Source organism: Vitis riparia, chromosome 1 (genome assembly GCF_004353265.1).
Source record: "Vitis riparia cultivar Riparia Gloire de Montpellier isolate 1030 chromosome 1, EGFV_Vit.rip_1.0, whole genome shotgun sequence".
NCBI classification, from domain to species: domain Eukaryota; kingdom Viridiplantae; phylum Streptophyta; class Magnoliopsida; order Vitales; family Vitaceae; genus Vitis; species Vitis riparia.
Window position 1 is genome coordinate 13130622 of NC_048431.1, and position 18352 is coordinate 13148973.

The following is an 18352-nucleotide window of genomic DNA, read 5'->3' on the forward strand; positions in this document are numbered from 1 at the left end:
ACAAAACAATTCCTCAAGGGAACTCGTCTCTTGAAGAGACGAGTTCCCATGGAAAAAAAATATTTAAAATTTTTTTTTTTAAATATTCCCAAATTTAAAAAAAAAAAAAAAAAAAAAAAAAAAACAATTCCAAGGGAACTCGTCTCTTGAAGGGACGAGTTCCCATGGGGAAAAAAAAAATTTTTTAAATGTTTTTTTTTTAATAATACCCAAATTATAAAAAAAAAAAAAAAAAAAAAAAAAAAACCAATTCCAAGGGAACTCGTCTATTGAAGGGACGAGTTCCCATGGTGGAAAAAAAATTTTTTTTTAAATGTTTTTTTTTAATAATACCCAAATTAAAAAAAAAAAAAAAAAAAAAAAAAAAAAAAAAACAATTCCAAGGGAACTCGTCTCTTGAAGGGACGAGTTCCCATGGGGAAAAATTTTTTTTTTTTAAATGTTTTTTTTTTAATAATACCCAAATTAAAAAAAAAAAAAAAAAAAAAAAAACAATTCCAAGGGAACTCGTCTCTTGAAGGGACGAGTTCCCATGGGGAAATTTTTTTTTTTTTTAAATGTTTTTTTTTTAATAATACCCAAATTAAAAAAAAAAAAAAAAAAAAAAAAAAAAACAATTCCACAAGGAACGAGTTCTCATGGGGAAATTTTTTTTAAAAAATATTTTATTTTAAAAAAAATACCCAAATTAAAAAAGAAAAAAAAAAAAACAATTCCTCATGGGAACTCGTCTCTTGAAGACGAGTTCCCAGGGGAGAAAAAATATATTTTAAAATTTTTTTTTTTTAAATTCCCAAATTAAAAAAAATTAAAAAAAAAAATCCTCAAGGGTCCATTATATTTTTTTTTAAAAAAAAATTCCCAAATTATTATTAAAAAATATATATATATATTTTTAAAAAAATAACAAATTATAAAAAAAATATATTAAAAAAAAATTTCTTAATGTAACTCGTCTCTTTAAGACACGAGTTCCCATAAAAAAAAATTCCTCAAGGGAACTCGTCTCTTAAGAGACGATTTCCCTTTTGGAATTTTTTTATATTTGAGATTTTTTAAAAAAATATATTAATTTTTTTTCATGTGAAGAGACGAGTTCCCTTGACGAATTTTTTTTTTTAATTTGGGAATTTTTTTTTTTTTTTATAATTTGGGAATTTTTTAAAAAATATATATATATATTTTTTTCATGGGATCTCGTCTCTTGAAGAGACGAGTTCCCTTGAGGAATTTTTTTTTTTTTTTTTTTTTTTATGGGAACTCGTCTCTTCAAGAGACGAGTTACACTGAGGAATTTTTTTTTTAATATATATTTTTTTTATAATTTGGGATTTTTTTAAAAAAATAAATATATTTTTTTATGGGAACTCGTCTCTTCAAGAGACGAGTTCCTTTGAGGAATTGTTTTTTTTTTTAAAATAATAATTTGGGAATTTTTTTAAATATATATATATATATATATATTGGGCACTTTTTTAAAAAATATATATATATTTTTTTTCCATGGGAACTCGTCTTTTGAAGACGAGTTCCCTTGAGGAATTGTTTTTTTTTATTTTTTTTTTATTTGGGAACTTTTTAAAAAAATATATATGAACTCGTCTCTTCAACAGATGGGTTCCCTTGAGGAATTGTTTTTTTTTTTTTAAATAATAATTTGGGAATTTTTTAAATATATATATATATATATATATATATATATTTTTTTTTCATGGAACTCGTCTCTTGAAGGGACGAGTTCCGTTGAGGAATTTTTGGGAATTTTTTTTCCATGGGAACTCGTCTGAGACGAGTTCATTGAGGAATTGTTTTTTTTTTTTTTAAATAATAATTTGGGAATTTTTTTTAATATATATATATATATATATATTTTCATGGAACTCGTCTCTTGAAGAGACGAGTTCCCTTGAGGAATTGTTTTTTTTTTTTTTTAAATAATAATTTGGGAATTTTTAAAAAAAAATATATATTTTTTTTCATGGAACTCGTCTCTTGAAGAGACGAGTTCCCTTGTAAATGAGGAATTTTTTTAAATACTAAATTTTTTTTTCATAGAACTCGTCTTTTGAAGAGACGATTTTCCTTTTGACTAAATTTGAAAAGATGATTTTGGTTTTAAAAAAAAATTATCCGTTCACCCTCTCTCCTCTCTCCTCTCTCCTAAGTGGCAAATCCTCTCTCCTATGTGGCAAAAACTACCGTATATTTGTAATAACTTCTTCTACTACAGTAATTTAAGCATAACTTTTTTAATTTACCGTACTATTGAGAAAAATCCTTTTTTTTTCCTCACTTCTGCAACTGAGAAAATTAAAGGGAGGTAGCTGGATGCCAAAAGAAGATATATGATACCGATTCCGTACCATAGAATGGCTTGAGAAGATAATGGCAGGTTGTTGAACGATGTATTAAAGTTCCACATATTTCCATTGGCAAATGTTAAAAGTATGCGTATTTAGAAGTTTTCCATAATGAGACATGTATCATAGATGCATACCATCTTTACAAAAGTGAATAGAATTACTTAAGAAAAAAATATGAGACCAAATCCTAAAAGATCCTAAAGATAAATCTTTCTTTTATGACAAATCAGCCATTTTCAAAGAAAGAGTGCTAAAGGTGTAGCACAACTTTGTTAGAAACGTCCATCAGTTTTTCAATTTGCTTAGAGTCATGATCAACTGCAAACCCACCAAGAGCATTATGTTCCGTCACTAAAATAGAAGAACTGTAAACAGGAGAGCATTTAAGATAATGCTGTGGGCCTATGTTAACATTTTCCAGATCTAAGCCTATCAAAAGTTCAACCAATTAATTTTTCTTACACAATCACATTCCACCTTTGTAGTGTGCTTAATAATTGCTCTTATTTTTATGTTGTTTCTGGAATAAAGCAGTAAATCAATAATGTGATAGTTACAAGAGCGTATTAAGAAAAAGTTTTAAATGCAATGAAAACGTTGCAGGAATCCAAAGCAGAGAACGAAAACGAAAAAGAAAAGAAGAGAAAAGAAAAGAAAAGAAAAGAAAAGAAAAGAAAATAAGGTCCATGAGGGTTAGCCCTGTAGACCTTTTTCTTGTCGGTTCTTACTTCTTATATGATAATGGACTTCCTTTTCCAGTTTTCCCGCTTACGAATTGAATATTTATATTTGGATCACAATATCGGAATCTTCCCATGCATTTCTCCGGAAAGGTCATCTGATGTGACAGAATATTCAATAAACAAGCCGCCATCAACAGAACAATTACTATTACGGCCTTCATTGGATTTTAATTATAGGTATATCCTCATGGCTGATGAATGTTAAAGCATTAAGTCCTGGACGTCTCATAAGCATGCAAGAAAATATTGTTTAGAAGAGTGATGGCACACGTCTTCTCCAGGGAGCCCCACGTAGGAAAAGTGGGTTCACTGGAATTGTGAAGTCCAGCAACTTCAATGGATATCTATCCTATTGCCGTATATTCTGTTCAAGTTGAATGGCAATCTACTCACTCTCACTATCTCACTTCAGCATCCAATTGTTTAGAAAAAAAAATTCAAATTAAGTCCACCACTGTCTCGTCTTTTACCTTATCACCCTCTCCCCCCTTATAAATATGGGCCAACATTTTAGGTAGTAGGCAACAAAAAATCCATGGAGGGTCAGAAAATAGAGAGAATGGAGAGCCAAAACCAGCTCCCACAACAGCAGTTGAGCAGAGGCACCACCTTCCTCAGGACTTGCTTCAATGGTATCAATGCCTTATCAGGTCATTTTCTAAATTTCTCTCTCATTAGCCAAACTAAGAAAAAGATGGATCCATGACTGGTAAGGTTGGAGTGGTCTGTGAAATCAGTCCACTTCATCTGAGTGATGAGAACGCCCTTCGAATGATTCGATTGCGTGTCTTTCCCGACTTACAAAGTTCTATATTGGTTGTTTGTTGCATTATGGATATGTAATTTCAAGAGAAGACAGGATATTTCACTACCATCTTTGGAAATGCCCACAAACTATACGCGGATTTCATTCAGTAATCATTGGCGTCAATCTGAATCCCTTTGAATTTAGCACTTGAGGCCATGTCAACCAATTATGAATTGTGTCTTAAATTTCTCTTTTCAATTAGCCAATCTTGATGATCATGAACAGAACTGCTCTAATCTGTTCAAACTCAATTCGGTCTCAAATTAAAGAACCTTTTTACTATGCTTCTGCCACAAGTTAATTTGATTTCAGTGGTGTAAATTATTCAGATATAATGAAAAGTTATGTCTTCATGAAAAACGTATGTCTCATCTTTCTCCTACTTCAACTCATTCTGAAACCACCATTGAGTTTTATATCTGATGCGGTGTGAATAGTTGGTCACATCTTGTAATTATATAGTTTTTCAGTTCCTTTTCAAACTTGTACAAGCTATGAAGACACTTGCATGCATTATATCCTCATTATTCTGCCTTTCAGGTGTTGGGATATTATCAATTCCATATGCTCTTTCCCAAGGAGGGTGGCTGAGCCTCATACTTCTATTTCTCGTAGCCATTCTCTGTTGGTATACGGGGCTTCTTCTACGACGATGCATGGATGCACACCCACTTATCAAAACATATCCCGATGTAGGCGAACTAGCTTTTGGGATGAAAGGGAGAACCATGATAGCTCTGTTTATGTACCTGGAGCTGTATTTAGTTGCAGTAGAATTTCTAATATTAGAAGGTGATAATTTGGAGAAGTTGTTCCCAGACATGAGTTTTAAAGTAGCAGGCCTGAAGATTGGAGGAAGACAAGGCTTTGTTCTTCTAGCTGCCCTTGTGATCTTGCCAACTACGTGGCTGAGGAGTTTGGGGTTACTAGCCTATCTTTCAGCTGGTGGGGTTTTTGCTTCAGTGACTGTGGTTGGTTGTGTTTTCTGGGCAGGTGCAGTTGATGGTGTAGGATTCCATGAAAGGGGTATGGTTCTGAATTGGAGTGGTTTGCCAACTACCATAAGCTTGTTTGTCTTCTGTTATTGTGGTCATGCAATTTTTCCCACACTCTGCACTTCCATGAAGGACAAAAGCCAATTCTCCAAGGTAAAAGATGATTTTTTTTTTTTTTTTTTTGTGATTTTACTCATTCAGAAAAAAGAGAATGCCCTGTTCAACATCCAGGAAATTTATTTTTCTTGTATGTTCTGTGGTTGCAGGTTCTACTAATCTGCTTTGCTCTAAGCACAATCAACTATGGATCAATGGCCATTCTAGGCTACCTGATGTTTGGAGAAAATCTGAGGTCTCAAGTGACTCTAAATCTTCCAACGGGAAAAATGAGTTCCAAACTAGCAATATATACAACACTAATCAATCCCCTGACCAAGTATGGGATAATAATTACTCCAATTGCCAATGCTATTGAGGACACATTTTCATTCCACAACAGCCGACCCGTCAGTATCACCATCAGAACAGCGCTGGTGATCAGCACTGTCGTCGTGGCCCTAACAGTCCCATTTTTCGGCTATATAATGGAATTTATTGGTGCATTTCTGAGTGTGACTGTCTCAATGTTGTTCCCATGCATATTTTACCTTAAGATTAACAAAGCTTCTCGAAGTTTTGGGTTAGAATTGATTGCTATCATTGCCATTTTGGTACTGGGCTCCTTCGTTGCTGTAACCGGTACTTATACTTCTCTCAGACAAATTATAAACCACCTCTGAAAGATCATTTGACGCAAGTTTCTTGTTCACATTAATAAGATTTGTAATTTTACCATATCTCAACATGTTTTGATTTTCCAACATTTGAGTTTTGTTGATTGCACGTAGATAATGTTCCCCGACAAAGGAATTTCCTTATGAATTAGAACATGATTGTACAAATTTTGAGCAGGAGAACAGAGATTATAGGATAATCATTGCAGTAGATGCTGCAGTATGAGCAAGGTGGAGCTACAGCTGCTCTGTACCAGCAACATAAACAACTTTAAAACACTATTCTTCCTATAAATCTGTCACAACCGCGTCATATGCTTAGTGGCATGCAGGGCAAATCTGCTAAAAGAAGTCAAAAGTGAATGGCTGCTTGGTCATCAACCCACTCAAGCGACAGATATTATGACGGTTGACAGCCACAAATTTTTTGCTAATAAAGATTAATATACAGACAATTAAAGAGGTCAAAAGACAGGACGGCAATCCCTTTGTTTCTATATTTTTCCATTTTCTTATTTTTCATGTCACTTGATTCAGATATGAAGAGTTGCATCTTTTGCCATGATATTTTCAATGTTACTTTTTATATTTTTCTTAGTAGCGTCAGCATTTTTGTTATGTATATAAAAATATTCTATAACTTTTTATTTTTGGTCAAAGTAAAAATATTTCTTTCATGTCATAAAAGAAAACCTATAAATTTTATATTATGTTTGGTTATGATAATATGAGGAAAATAAAATGAAGAAGAAAAATTGAAGGAAAATAATAGTAAAAGTAAATAAATTTAAATTTAATAAATTATTTTATATATATTTTTTAAAATTTATTTCATTTATTTTATTTAATTTGTCTACAGATATTTTTTAATACTAAGAATTTGGGATATTTTCAAATTTAAAGGTGGATGCAGAGAGAGTCTTGACCACAAAAACTCGTCTTAGAAAGTCTTATCCATCCCTTTCCTTGAAGAACTAACATTCACGCCTCACAAGTCACACGCAAAGTGCTACAATGGCAAGACCAGCTCCACCCGTAACTCCGATGTGTCCACCCAACTCCAATTCAAAGTCACCTCACCCACTCTCTCTACTACCCAAATGCACCTCTCTTAGAGAGCTCAAGCAACTCCAAGCCTTCGCCATCAAAACCCACCTCCCCAGTGACCTCTCTGTCCTCACCAAGTTCATCAACTTCTGCACCCTCAACCCTACGACTACCTCTATGCAACACGCCCACCACCTGTTTGATCAAATTCCCCAACCAGACATTGTCCTCTTTAACACCATGGCTCGCGCTACGCCCGCACTGATACCCCTCTTCGAGCATTTACCCTTTTCACTCAAATTCTTTTTTCTGGCCTCTTCCCTGATGATTACACATTCCCGTCTCTTCTCAAGGCATGTGCCAGCTGCAAAGCCTTGGAAGAAGGCAGACAGTTGCACTGTCTTGCTATCAAACTTGGGCTAAGTGAAAATGTTTACGTGTGTCCTACGCTTATAAATATGTATACTGCGTGCAATGAGATGGATTGCGCTCGGAGGGTATTTGATAAGATATGGGAACCGTGTGTTGTTACTTACAATGCGATGATCACGGGTTATGCTCGGGGGAGTAGGCCTAATGAGGCCTTGTCATTGTTTCGAGAATTGCAAGCCAGAAATCTCAAGCCTACTGATGTTACTATGCTTAGTGTTCTTTCCTCTTGTGCTTTGTTAGGAGCTTTAGACTTGGGGAAGTGGATGCATGAGTATGTTAAGAAGAATGGGTTCAATCGATTTGTGAAGGTGGACACTGCACTAATAGACATGTATGCAAAATGTGGGAGTTTGGATGATGCGGTTTGTGTATTCGAGAATATGGCTGTAAGAGATACGCAGGCCTGGTCAGCAATGATTATGGCATATGCAATTCATGGGCATGGTCTTAAGGCAGTATCTCTGTTTAAAGAAATGAGAAAAGCTGGAACCGAACCTGATGAGATCACATTTTTGGGTCTTTTGTATGCCTGCAGCCATACTGGATTGGTAGAGGAGGGTTTTGAGTACTTCTATGGTATGAGGGACAAGTATGGGGTTATTCCTGGGATCAAGCATTACGGGTGTATGGTGGATTTGCTAGGTCGAGCTGGACGCTTGGAGGAGGCCTATGAGTTCATTGTGGGGTTGCCAATTAGGCCCACACCCATACTCTGGCGAACCTTGTTATCTGCTTGTGGTAGTCATGGTAATGTAGAATTGGGGAAGCGGGTGATTGAGCAGATTTTTGAACTAGATGACTCTCATGGCGGGGATTACATAATCTTATCAAACTTGTGTGCCAGAGCTGGAAGATGGGAAGATGTGAATTATGTGAGGAAACTGATGAATGAAAGAGGGGTGGTAAAGATTCCGGGGTGTAGCTCAGTAGAGGTGAACAATGTAGTACATGAGTTCTTCTCTGGGGATGGGGTGCATTCTGTTTCTACGAAGTTACACCAGGCACTTGATGAATTGGTTAAGGAATTGAAGTTGGTTGGGTACGTCCCCGATACTTCTTTAGTCTTTCATGCAGACATGGAAGATGAAGAGAAGGAAGTAACTATTAGATATCATAGTGAAAAGTTGGCCATTACTTTTGGGCTCCTAAACACTCCCCCAGGGACAACAATTCGTGTTGTGAAGAACCTTCGGGTCTGTGGGGATTGCCATTCTGCTGCTAAACTTATATCATTGATCTTTGATAGACAGATAATTCTCAGAGATGTCCAAAGATTCCATCATTTCAAAGATGGTAAGTGCTCTTGTGAAGATTATTGGTAGAACGATCTATCAGAACGAAAATGTGTTCTTATCATAACCCAGAAGTCATTCTTGTCATAAGAATGATGTACAAGGACCATATATTTCCGTATCATTCTCCTCAGTGGAAGGTGAAGAATTTGACGCTGCAGTCGGTTAGACATTCCATTGATTACATGAGTATTGGACAACCTTTGACATATTGGAGACAGAATTAGCAGAATGGCGTGGTTCCAGCTATACTCTCTTACAACTTCATCTGGATTTTCATGAATGGTCTACTTGCAAGGGTTGATGAGGAGAATTATTTACCTATGAGATCAATAAGCTATGGTACCCATCTATCATAAACACGAGCAATGAAATATTTCTTAGCAACCCAGGAAGAAAATGCATCTTGTTGGTGATACTATTGGCAACAGTTTGATGACATTCATTCCATTTGAGGGTATATAATCCTCTGTTTCATGGTAGCACTTCGAAGAACCCTAGATGGGTTTAGGCCAGAGATACGCTAAACTTGCATCTTTGGCATGAATAAGCACAGATTTTAGTCCATTGACCAAGAGTGATCTTTTGGTTCTGATCTTTTTCCAAGGTATTTCTCATTTATCTGATTTTTTTTTGCTTTCTTGTAAATACTAATTCTCTTACGTGTATCCCTATTCCCCTTTCATCTCAAATCAAACATGAAATATTTCTCTTTGATTTGCCATGTTGGTATTGGTTAGCAAAATAAAGCTTAAGAGAAAAATTGAACACTAGAGATACACCAGACACCACCTCAGTATACAAAATCTTATAAGCAGAAATCAGATATCATGGCCATCTTCATACATCCAAATTCAAATTGCGTCATCATCATCCAGCCACTAAAAATAAATAAATAAAGAAAATTTGAAAAATTAAAGTAGGGTTTTCATTGTAAAGAAGGAACAAATATTGAAAAATAAAAATTTGAAAGCTATCCCGACTGACTTAATATTTCTTAGACATATCAGTAAAGGTAATTGCAGTCTGTTACATCAAAGAATGGTTTGTGTTATGCATGATTGTAATCTTATCATATAAGACTATATCAGCGGCTTGAGACTGAAGTTGGCCGTCGGCAAGCTAGCCCCTCAAAGGTACATTTACACGGTATCAAGAATATTCTTCTGTTCTGGGGGTTGCTGCAGTAGGCTTAAGGCAATCATAGTGTTTTTCCAACATTAAACAATTTTCCCATGAATTAGGACTTACCACAAGCTGGGACCATTTTCCAGTAGGTGGAGTGTGAACATGTCCGGAGCTGGGAGTTTGAGATATCATGCTCAAGATACTTGTGTGTCTTTAATGACCTCAAAACATGTAAGAGCACATCAATCAGTTCGAGTATCAATTATTCTAATCAGAGTTCATGTGAACAGTGAATGCTGGGACCTCCTGGGATTCACTTTGCTAGCTCTAGGATCTCCCTGGTGTGTACAGAGTACGTTACTTTGTGGTGACGCAGTTTTCAATGTGAAAACACTGACTGATAAAGCTCCCATATATTCGAACAAATGCTACGCCAAAGTAGAAAAAATCACCACAAAACCCTATCTGCTATGTGGCACTAATACAACCCAACTCCCTGGTCCCATATATAATATGTTCAACCATATGCATACCAACCACATTGGACTTCTTTATTGTACAAGTTTGAAAACCTTGCAAACATCTCATAGCTTGGTGGCTGGTCCAATATAGTTTGTAATAAGACAAATCAACATTGGGTTTTTTTTTTTTTTTTTTTGGTTCAGCCTACACAAACCACAAATGGACATGCTATAAAATGGTAGAGAGGAAAAACCCAATCAGCACAGGGGCAAATTTCTTCCGAGTTCATTATAGAAATTTAGAATTAAGAAATGTTTAAAAGGGCTGGATTTATTGAGTGGGAATAGGATGAATTTTGTGTCATTGGTCTTAGATAATCCTATTGAATGTAGTAATTTTGTTTGCTCTATCATCAATTCCATTGAGAGTGAATTGCATGCAAACCAAGCCCTTAATCCAATCCAATCCAGTCGAAGATTGGGCTCTCTAATATTTCCCTCTACTCTTCAAACTCTTTGTTGTGTTGAATGTGGGAGGGAAAAAACAACAAAACATCAGAAGAAACAACAAGCAAAGTAACTTATAAAAAAAATGAGGGTGACTAATGAATAAAATTGGAACGTACAACTTGTGTCTTATGCTTAACCGTTTAGCCCGTTCCACTTTCAAAAGGATGACTTATAGGAGGAAAAGAAAGAGACGAAAGTGAAAAAAAAGTGTGTGCCTTCCGTTACTTGCTTTATTTCTAGTCATAGACTCTATCATGACTTCCATGACTCCGGGTATACAAGACTTCTACGACTTCATTCTTCATCTTTAGAGTGTGAATTTGATGTGGGAACATTTGAATGCAAGTATGTTTTTTATTAACATTTTTTGAATTCTTATAAAGTTTTAAAATGCATTTTTTCTGTTATGCATAAGATTTAGGCTATGTTTGGTTCTCGGAAAATTTGAGGGAAAATGCAAATGAAAGAAAATAGAGAGGAAAAGTAAAAGGAAAGAAAAAGTGAAGAAAAATAAAAAATAGAGTTAAAAATGATAAATTATTTTTATTTGATACTTCAAACTCATTTTATTTATTTTAAAATGTATAAATTTTTAACTAATTTTAATTATATTTAATTTTCTTTGGAATATTTTATAAAACAACCAAATATGAGAAAATCATTTTTCTTAATATTTTTTTTCTTTCCTTTATATTTTCCGGAAACCAAATATAACCTTAGAAAAGTCTAGGATAATTTTACATGTTCCTAGACTTAAAAAAACGAAGAGATTTGAGTTTTTTTGGGTTAGAAGAAATTTTTGAATCTTCAAGCTTGGATTTGAAGATTTTGAAGTGATCTCTTTTAACTTTATTCTCATATTGTTTTTTTTTTAATTGTTATGGAAACTTGGAATTTAATTGTATTTATAAGGATAACAACACCATATTTGGATAGTTTTATAATTCTTTAAAATATTATTTCTCAATTAAATTTAATATTTTAAATAGATTATAAAGGCTATGTTTCTTAGTCTTAACCCTTTAAAGTATCATTCTTTAATTAAAAAATAATATTGAAGGAGATTTGAAAGATGATATTTAATAGTCTTCAAGTTGATGCCTTAACAAGAATTGATAATTAATTTTTAATTTTATCATTTTTCTATTCATTCCAATAATTATATTTTAATTTTCATAACGTATGTATTTATTTAAATTGAAGATAACTTATCTTTCTCTTACGTGAAGCCCCGTAAGACAAATATCATAATTTACTTTCAGGAAGTTACTATCTTGTGAGAAATTTAATTTTATCACGTGTCTTATGTGATGATTTTTAATTAGTCAAAAATTAAATTAATTGTGAAAATTTAATTTCTTTCCTCTTGATCCATAATTAACTAAATTATAAATATTCAATTTTTTTTTACCCATAATTAACTTAATTTGAAGATATGATAAATTGTAAAAGGTTAAATTAAATTGCCCTTGAATATTTTTTTAATTCTTTAAAAATATTATTTCTCAAGTAAAATTAATATTTAAATAGATTTGAAAAGCCATATTTGGTGGTCTTAACCCACAGAAATATTATTTTCTAATTAATAATAACATTTTAAGAGATTTGGAGGAATAATTCTCAATTTATTGCTTGACAAGACTTGATAACTACCTTTTTAATAGTCAAACTTGTCATTTTTTATTCAATCTAACAATTATATTTTAATTATCATAATACATATTTCTTTATTTAAAAAATGAGTAGATGACTATTTATAACTATTATCGTGACACCAAAAGAGTGTTGAATACAATGTTTTATTTTTACCCTAATTGATCCTAATTCAACATTAGAAATATATTGATTTTTCTCTAAGATAACTTGTATTTCTCTTGTGCCTGGCCCATATGAAATATATTACAAATTAATTTGAGAAAATTATTGTCATGTGACATTTTATTTTAGCATAAGGATATTGCATTTTATGCATACAAATGAATTTTAATTAGTTATAACTTAAATTAATTATCATTTATTTATTTTTAATCCCTATTTCACTTACTTTTTAAATTATCAAACTTGTCATTTATTTATTCTAATAATTATATTTTAATAATCAAAAAATAAGTTTCTTTATCTAAATTGGAGACAATTTGTCTTCCTTTGTGCAGGGTCTATATCATTCATATGACCATTTTTATTTTTTCACATATATCTTGTATTTTTTTGACCATTTTTAATTGGTCTAAACTTAAATTAATTGTGAATATTCATTTATTTTTGTTGATTTATAATTAATTTTGTTTGAGTATATGATAAATTGTAAAAGATTAAGTGTACGTTTGGAAGTAATTTTAAAAAAAAGTTTCTAACATTTTTAATACTTGAATAATAAAAATGCTAAAAAAATTTTACTAAATGAATTGAGTTGATTTTATATATAAAGTAAAAAATTTAAGGTAACATATCTTAATATATGCATATCCCTTTAGAATATGTTTAATATAAGTATGTTATGTTATGTTTATATTTAACTATTAAAATAAATAAAAAATAAAATAGAATATATATTATTTTTCAATGCTTAAAATAAAATTTATATTACATTTTTAAAAATGTAGAATTTTTTTAATAATTTTAATTATATTTAACTTTCTTTTCTATTTTCTATAACAAAATCAAATATGAGAAAATCATTTTTTTAATTTTTTTTTCCTTAATATTTTTTGGGAACCAAACATAGCCTAAATAATTTTAATACTTTTTGGGAACCAAACATAGTCTAATACTTGAAAATGAATTGCAAGGGTTTATAAATTTTTAACTATTTTAATTATATTTAATTTTCTTTGATATTTTTCATAATAAAACCAAATATAAGAAAATCATTTTTCTTAACCTTTTTTTCTTTAGTACTTTCCAAACCAAACATAACCTTAATGTTTTATAAATATCCAAATAAAGGCATTAATATTGATGAGAATAATTTTTTTTTTTAGTGAATCTTAAAATGGTTAAGAATTTCTCTATTTGGAAACAAATCTAAAAGGATTAATGACATTTTCTAATATATGGAAACACCTTCTTCTTTTTTTTTACCAAAATTGCCTCTTTATTATATATAACATTATAAAAAAAAAAGACGCTTTTAAAATATATTTTTTGTTTATATTTAAATACTTAAGTTATATTTGGTCCTGTAAAAATTGTTGAAAATACTAAGGAACAAAAATAGAGATGAAAGGAAAAGCAAAGTGAAGAAAAAAAAATTAAAATTAACAAATTATTTTTATAAATTACTTTAAACTTATTATTATTATTATTTTTACTTTTTATAAAAAGATTAAATAATTTTAAAAAGTATAAATTTCTAATTAATTTTAATTATATTTTATTTTCTCTCGATTTTTCAAAATAAAAGCAAGCAAACAAAAAAAAAAAAATCATTTTTTAAAATATTTTTTCCCTCCTTAATACGAACCAAGCATAATGTTATAGTCCTCTTAAAAGTATTTTATTTCCTAGAAATATTATTGACAAAAATATTTTAACAAAAACTACTCTCATATGGACCGTTGACACCATAGTGGTAATCTCACTATTACATTATTAGGCCAAGGCAAGGCTTGAGCCTAAGGTCTTCGTGTGCAAGTCTGTTCAAAGTGAATTTGGAATAGATACTCTTCCTTGGCAACTATCATTGAGTCGTTTGACAAGATAATTAGCCTATATTTTCTATAATATTTAACTTTTGGGTAAATTAGTAGAACAAGGTTGGTTTTAGCCCAAGAAGGTGATGAGCGTAGCTTTATTTCCTTACAGCTTGACATATGCGACTCTCTGCTATATGGTTGAGGCAACATTGGCAACAACCACCTGACCTGGAAGGGAAACTTCACGTGAAACATTTTGCGTGTTGCGACGGAGCAGTGTTAGTCCCACGAGTGAAAGCCCTTTGGACTTTGGAGTCTGGACCTAACAATCATTCATTGCTTCATCCTTTTCCACATATCAATTAGTGCATTCGGGACCACGGTTCTAAAAGGAATACATGCAGAGTGTAACACACGGTTGATGTGACGAAGAAACGGTGGCAATTCCATGGCGATGGTGGGTAAAAGGGGTCTATCTGCTGTGTGGCTCAAACTGCACTTGGACTTGGATGCATTACAACTCAACTTCCTGGTCCCACATATTGTGACATATTGTAACTACATGATTAGATTTCTTTATTGAGCTTAGTCATACAAGTTTGAAAACCTTGAACACTTTTCACAACTAGGAGGCTAATCCGATCTAATTTCAAGAAAAAGAACAGATTACTTCCATTTGTTCTGTCACAGAAGGAACAGAGCTAAAAAGCAAATGAAAGATACCTCACTGAGGCCAAAATTCTCCACTCTCCATCAATCTTTACATTCATTGAATACATTTAATCAATACAAATTATCTAATGCTACTGCTTCATTTACTAAACAATCCAAGCAACTGCATCTTTTTTATCTGGCCCATAAGATCCATTCAAGTCTAGATCCTGCTTCTTGTTTCAGTCTGATCGTCCAACTCATTCTTGGGGAGAAAAAACTGAAGGAAAAAGACAAATATACCAAAAGAAAGAATGGGGATCGAATTTAAAAAAGGGAAGCCAGAAACATGACAACCTTAGGAAATCGTCACACGCAAGCCATGTCATTTAGACATTGATATACAGTTGGTAACAGCATCCTGCCCCGGATATTCTGTCCACATTTTCCATTTTTGCCTATAGATACACTTCTATATCAACGCCATTTCATCGGGTAGACAGAGAAAGATAAGAGATTGGGAGAGATGAAGTCCAACCAATCATTCTTCATCAAGCTTTTGATAATACAATGCCTCACAGTTGTGTGCTTTTCACAGGATTTTGATTTCTTTTACCTTGTTCAACAAGTGAGTCATCCACGCGCTTCCATTTACATAAATGTTTATATTTTATCTGGGGTTGTTCCTGAGTTTTTGAGCCTTCTTCTTCGTTAATTTCAGTGGCCAGGATCCTACTGTGACAGTAAGCAAAGTTGCTGCTATCCAACGACAGGGAAGCCTGACGCAGATTTCGGAATTCATGGGCTCTGGCCCAATTACAGGGATGGCTCCTACCCCTCCAACTGCGATTCCAATAACCCTTATGATGAATCCGAGGTACGTGCATCCCTGTTGAAACTTAGAGATGATAAAAATATAATTATATTAAGTTTTTTCTTCCTTAATGGCCTATTTCTCATCTTCAGAATTTTGGTTGTTTCTATAAAATTCCATTTTGTTCAGAATTTCTCACCTTTTCTTTTTATGGAGAATGAAAGGGACTGGGCCGGCATAAGTGGACAAAAAATCACCTTGTTTTTGGGGGAATTTTGTTCCCACCTGACAATTCATTCACATGGCTAGGAATTTCATAATTTGAGGGACATTGGGTGATGTGTTTGATGAATAATTGAATGGTCGAGTTTGGTTTCAATGGAGAAAAAAATTTTGGGCCTAAAGCTTATTTGTAGTGAACAATTATTCTCATCTAGTAGTTGAGTTCTAAGCATCCTTGTATATCATCATCACGGTGTAGATCTCAGACCTCATCAGATCCATGCAAGAGGAATGGCCAACACTGGCGTGCCCTAGCGGCAACGGCTCCAAGTTCTGGGCACATGAATGGGACAAACATGGAACCTGCTCGGAGTCGGTCCTCAGCCAGCACCAGTACTTTGAAGCAGCTCTAGACCTGAAGAAAGATATAGACCTCGTCCAAATTCTTAAGGAAGCAGGTACGTCTGAGTTTTCACGTTTCACCACATTGCTTTACTTGTTTTACAGCATTCATTACCACTGCGGCAGGAATTCGAGCGAACGGAGAGTCATACCCCTTACACAACATTAAAGATGCTATAAAAGATGCAGTTGGAGTCACACCGTGGATAGAATGCAATGTGGATTCATCAGGCAACAGTCAGCTATACCAGGTTTACCTTTGCGTCGACACTTCTGGGAAAAATATCATCGAATGTCCAGTCATGCCCAGGGGGAAATGTGGTTCCAGAATTGAATTTCCCGCATTCTAGGGGACACATCGTATCTTTTCATTTTTTTTGTTCCTGAACATGAATTGTATTGTGGTGCGTTATAGCCTGGTCACAATGTTTCTGTGTTCTGAGTGAATGAATGGATGAATGAATGAATAAAGGTGCATGTTAGGCTGGATCAGCATTTCCTTAGTGCTTTTCTTCTCTGTTAGAGTGAAAAATAGTTAGGACTACTTGTGTACTATGAATGACATTGGAGAATTTGGGAGAGCCCCAGAAGGTATTATTTTCAAATGTAATACACATGAGAGTAATGAAAAAGTTCAAATTAGCAATTAAATCTTCTTTATTTGTATGATGTCAAACATTAAAGAATCAAAAGGCGGATAATTTTTTTAAAAAATTGAATTGTTCAAAACAATTAAAATCATACTTTGTAATTTTGTTTTGTTTTAAAATTTTAATAGCAAAAATTTAAAACCAAGGCTTGCTAAAAAAAAATTAATGTCTATTTTTTTTAACTAATTACAATAGGGAATTAACAATCATCATTCACTAGTGTCTCATTCTTTTCAAACATCAAAGCTTTACCTATAAACCTAAATTTTTTTTCTATAATTACATAAATTTATGAGAAAATCATCCAAAAGAAATATTTTTTTCCTTTTATTTATGATTATATTTATTTATTACCATATAAAATTACGAAGTGTTTTTGATATTTTTTTTTTCAAAAATAGTCATGTCATTTCTATTATATATATGTGTTTATATCCCATCATTATTATATATAATTAATTCAAATAATGTTTATTTTTTCATTTTTTTTCTAATGACAACCTACTCTTTATAAAAAATAATTTTAATATGGTCATAAAATATCTTAGATGAAGATTCTCTTTTAAAAATATTGATGATAATTGAAGTTTTTATTATTAATTTATTGAATTAAAAAAACATTTGATAAAAATAAGTTTGATACAAAATAATATTTTTTAGAGACAGAATTACATTTTGTTTTTGTTACAAATGCTTGTATCCTATCATATGTAATTAATAATTCAAATAATGTTTTTTCTAGGATAACTTACTTTTTAGAAAAACTATCATAATTTATATTATATATAAAAGTATGAAGTGTTTGTCTACTTTTTTTTTCCTAAAATAATTTTATCATTTTTATTATATGCGGTTTATATCCTATCATTATTCTATGTAATTAATTCAAATAATGTTTATTTTTTTAGGATAATCTATTCTTTAGAAAAATTATCATAATTTAAGAAGTGTTTGTCTACTCCCCTTAAAATAGCCTTATTAGATAATATTTGTTTCTTTCAAGGACAAAAAATAATTTTAATATCTTGAAAAAAAATTGCATTAGAAAATAAATCCCCTTTAAAAAAATGATGATAATTTTAGTTTTTAATCTTAATTTATCTATACTACATATAAAAGATTGCAGTTTTTGTCAATTTTTTTCCCTTGACCTTATCATCTCACTTATATACATGTTTATTTATCATTATTTTGTTTAATTAATTGAGATAATGTTTCTAGGTTATCTTCTATTTTCATTTTCAGATTTTTTAAGGATTTGGTTTTACTAATTTATGAATAACTACACAATTATTTAAACTACTATTTATTTAATTGGTAATGAAACAAAAATTTATATAAATATTTGATATTTTATCAAATGATGGGTTTTGAGATTTTTGCCAAAGTTTCAATTATGACAATATATTTATATCATCATGTAGAT

The 18352-nt window shown here is 31.9% G+C and overlaps 3 protein-coding genes across 3 annotated transcripts; all 3 read left to right on the forward strand.

Moving 5' to 3' along the window:
• Window positions 1–3654: 3654 nt before the first annotated feature.
• LOC117922296 (amino acid transporter AVT1I-like) lies at window positions 3655–5743 on the forward strand. The gene is made up of 3 exons (XM_034840386.1): window positions 3655–3756; window positions 4455–5062; window positions 5176–5743. The coding sequence occupies exons 1-3, from the start codon at window positions 3666–3668 to the stop codon at window positions 5686–5688; spliced, it is 1212 nt and encodes a 403-aa protein (XP_034696277.1). The 5' UTR covers window positions 3655–3665; the 3' UTR covers window positions 5689–5743.
• A 900-nt stretch (window positions 5744–6643) lies between these two features.
• On the forward strand, window positions 6644–9167 carry LOC117911119 (pentatricopeptide repeat-containing protein At2g02980, chloroplastic-like). Its single transcript, XM_034825321.1, is given in 2 exon segments — window positions 6644–6976; window positions 6979–9167. Coding segments are annotated over 2 exon segments (1785 nt in total). The 5' UTR covers window positions 6644–6696; the 3' UTR covers window positions 8484–9167.
• Window positions 9168–15171: 6004 nt separating this feature from the next.
• Window positions 15172–16927, forward strand: LOC117919780 (extracellular ribonuclease LE). Its single transcript, XM_034837033.1, has 4 exons — window positions 15172–15466; window positions 15560–15715; window positions 16134–16332; window positions 16403–16927. The coding sequence occupies exons 1-4, from the start codon at window positions 15365–15367 to the stop codon at window positions 16624–16626; spliced, it is 681 nt and encodes a 226-aa protein (XP_034692924.1). The 5' UTR covers window positions 15172–15364; the 3' UTR covers window positions 16627–16927.
• Window positions 16928–18352: the final 1425 nt, after the last annotated feature.

Bases quoted from the DNA above. Each gene is read 5' to 3' on its own strand.
- LOC117922296 (XM_034840386.1), top strand. From the start codon at position 3,666: ATGGAGAGCCAAAACCAGCTCCCACAACAGCAGTTGAGCAGAGGCACC. The intron at 3,757-4,454 runs GTCATTTTCTAA...TCTGCCTTTCAG, and splicing joins TGGTATCAATGCCTTATCAG to GTGTTGGGATATTATCAATT. The intron at 5,063-5,175 runs GTAAAAGATGAT...CTGTGGTTGCAG, and splicing joins ACAAAAGCCAATTCTCCAAG to GTTCTACTAATCTGCTTTGC.
- LOC117919780 (XM_034837033.1), top strand. From the start codon at position 15,365: ATGAAGTCCAACCAATCATTCTTCATCAAGCTTTTGATAATACAATGC. The intron at 15,467-15,559 runs GTGAGTCATCCA...CGTTAATTTCAG, and splicing joins TCTTTTACCTTGTTCAACAA to TGGCCAGGATCCTACTGTGA. The intron at 15,716-16,133 runs GTACGTGCATCC...ATCACGGTGTAG, and splicing joins ACCCTTATGATGAATCCGAG to ATCTCAGACCTCATCAGATC.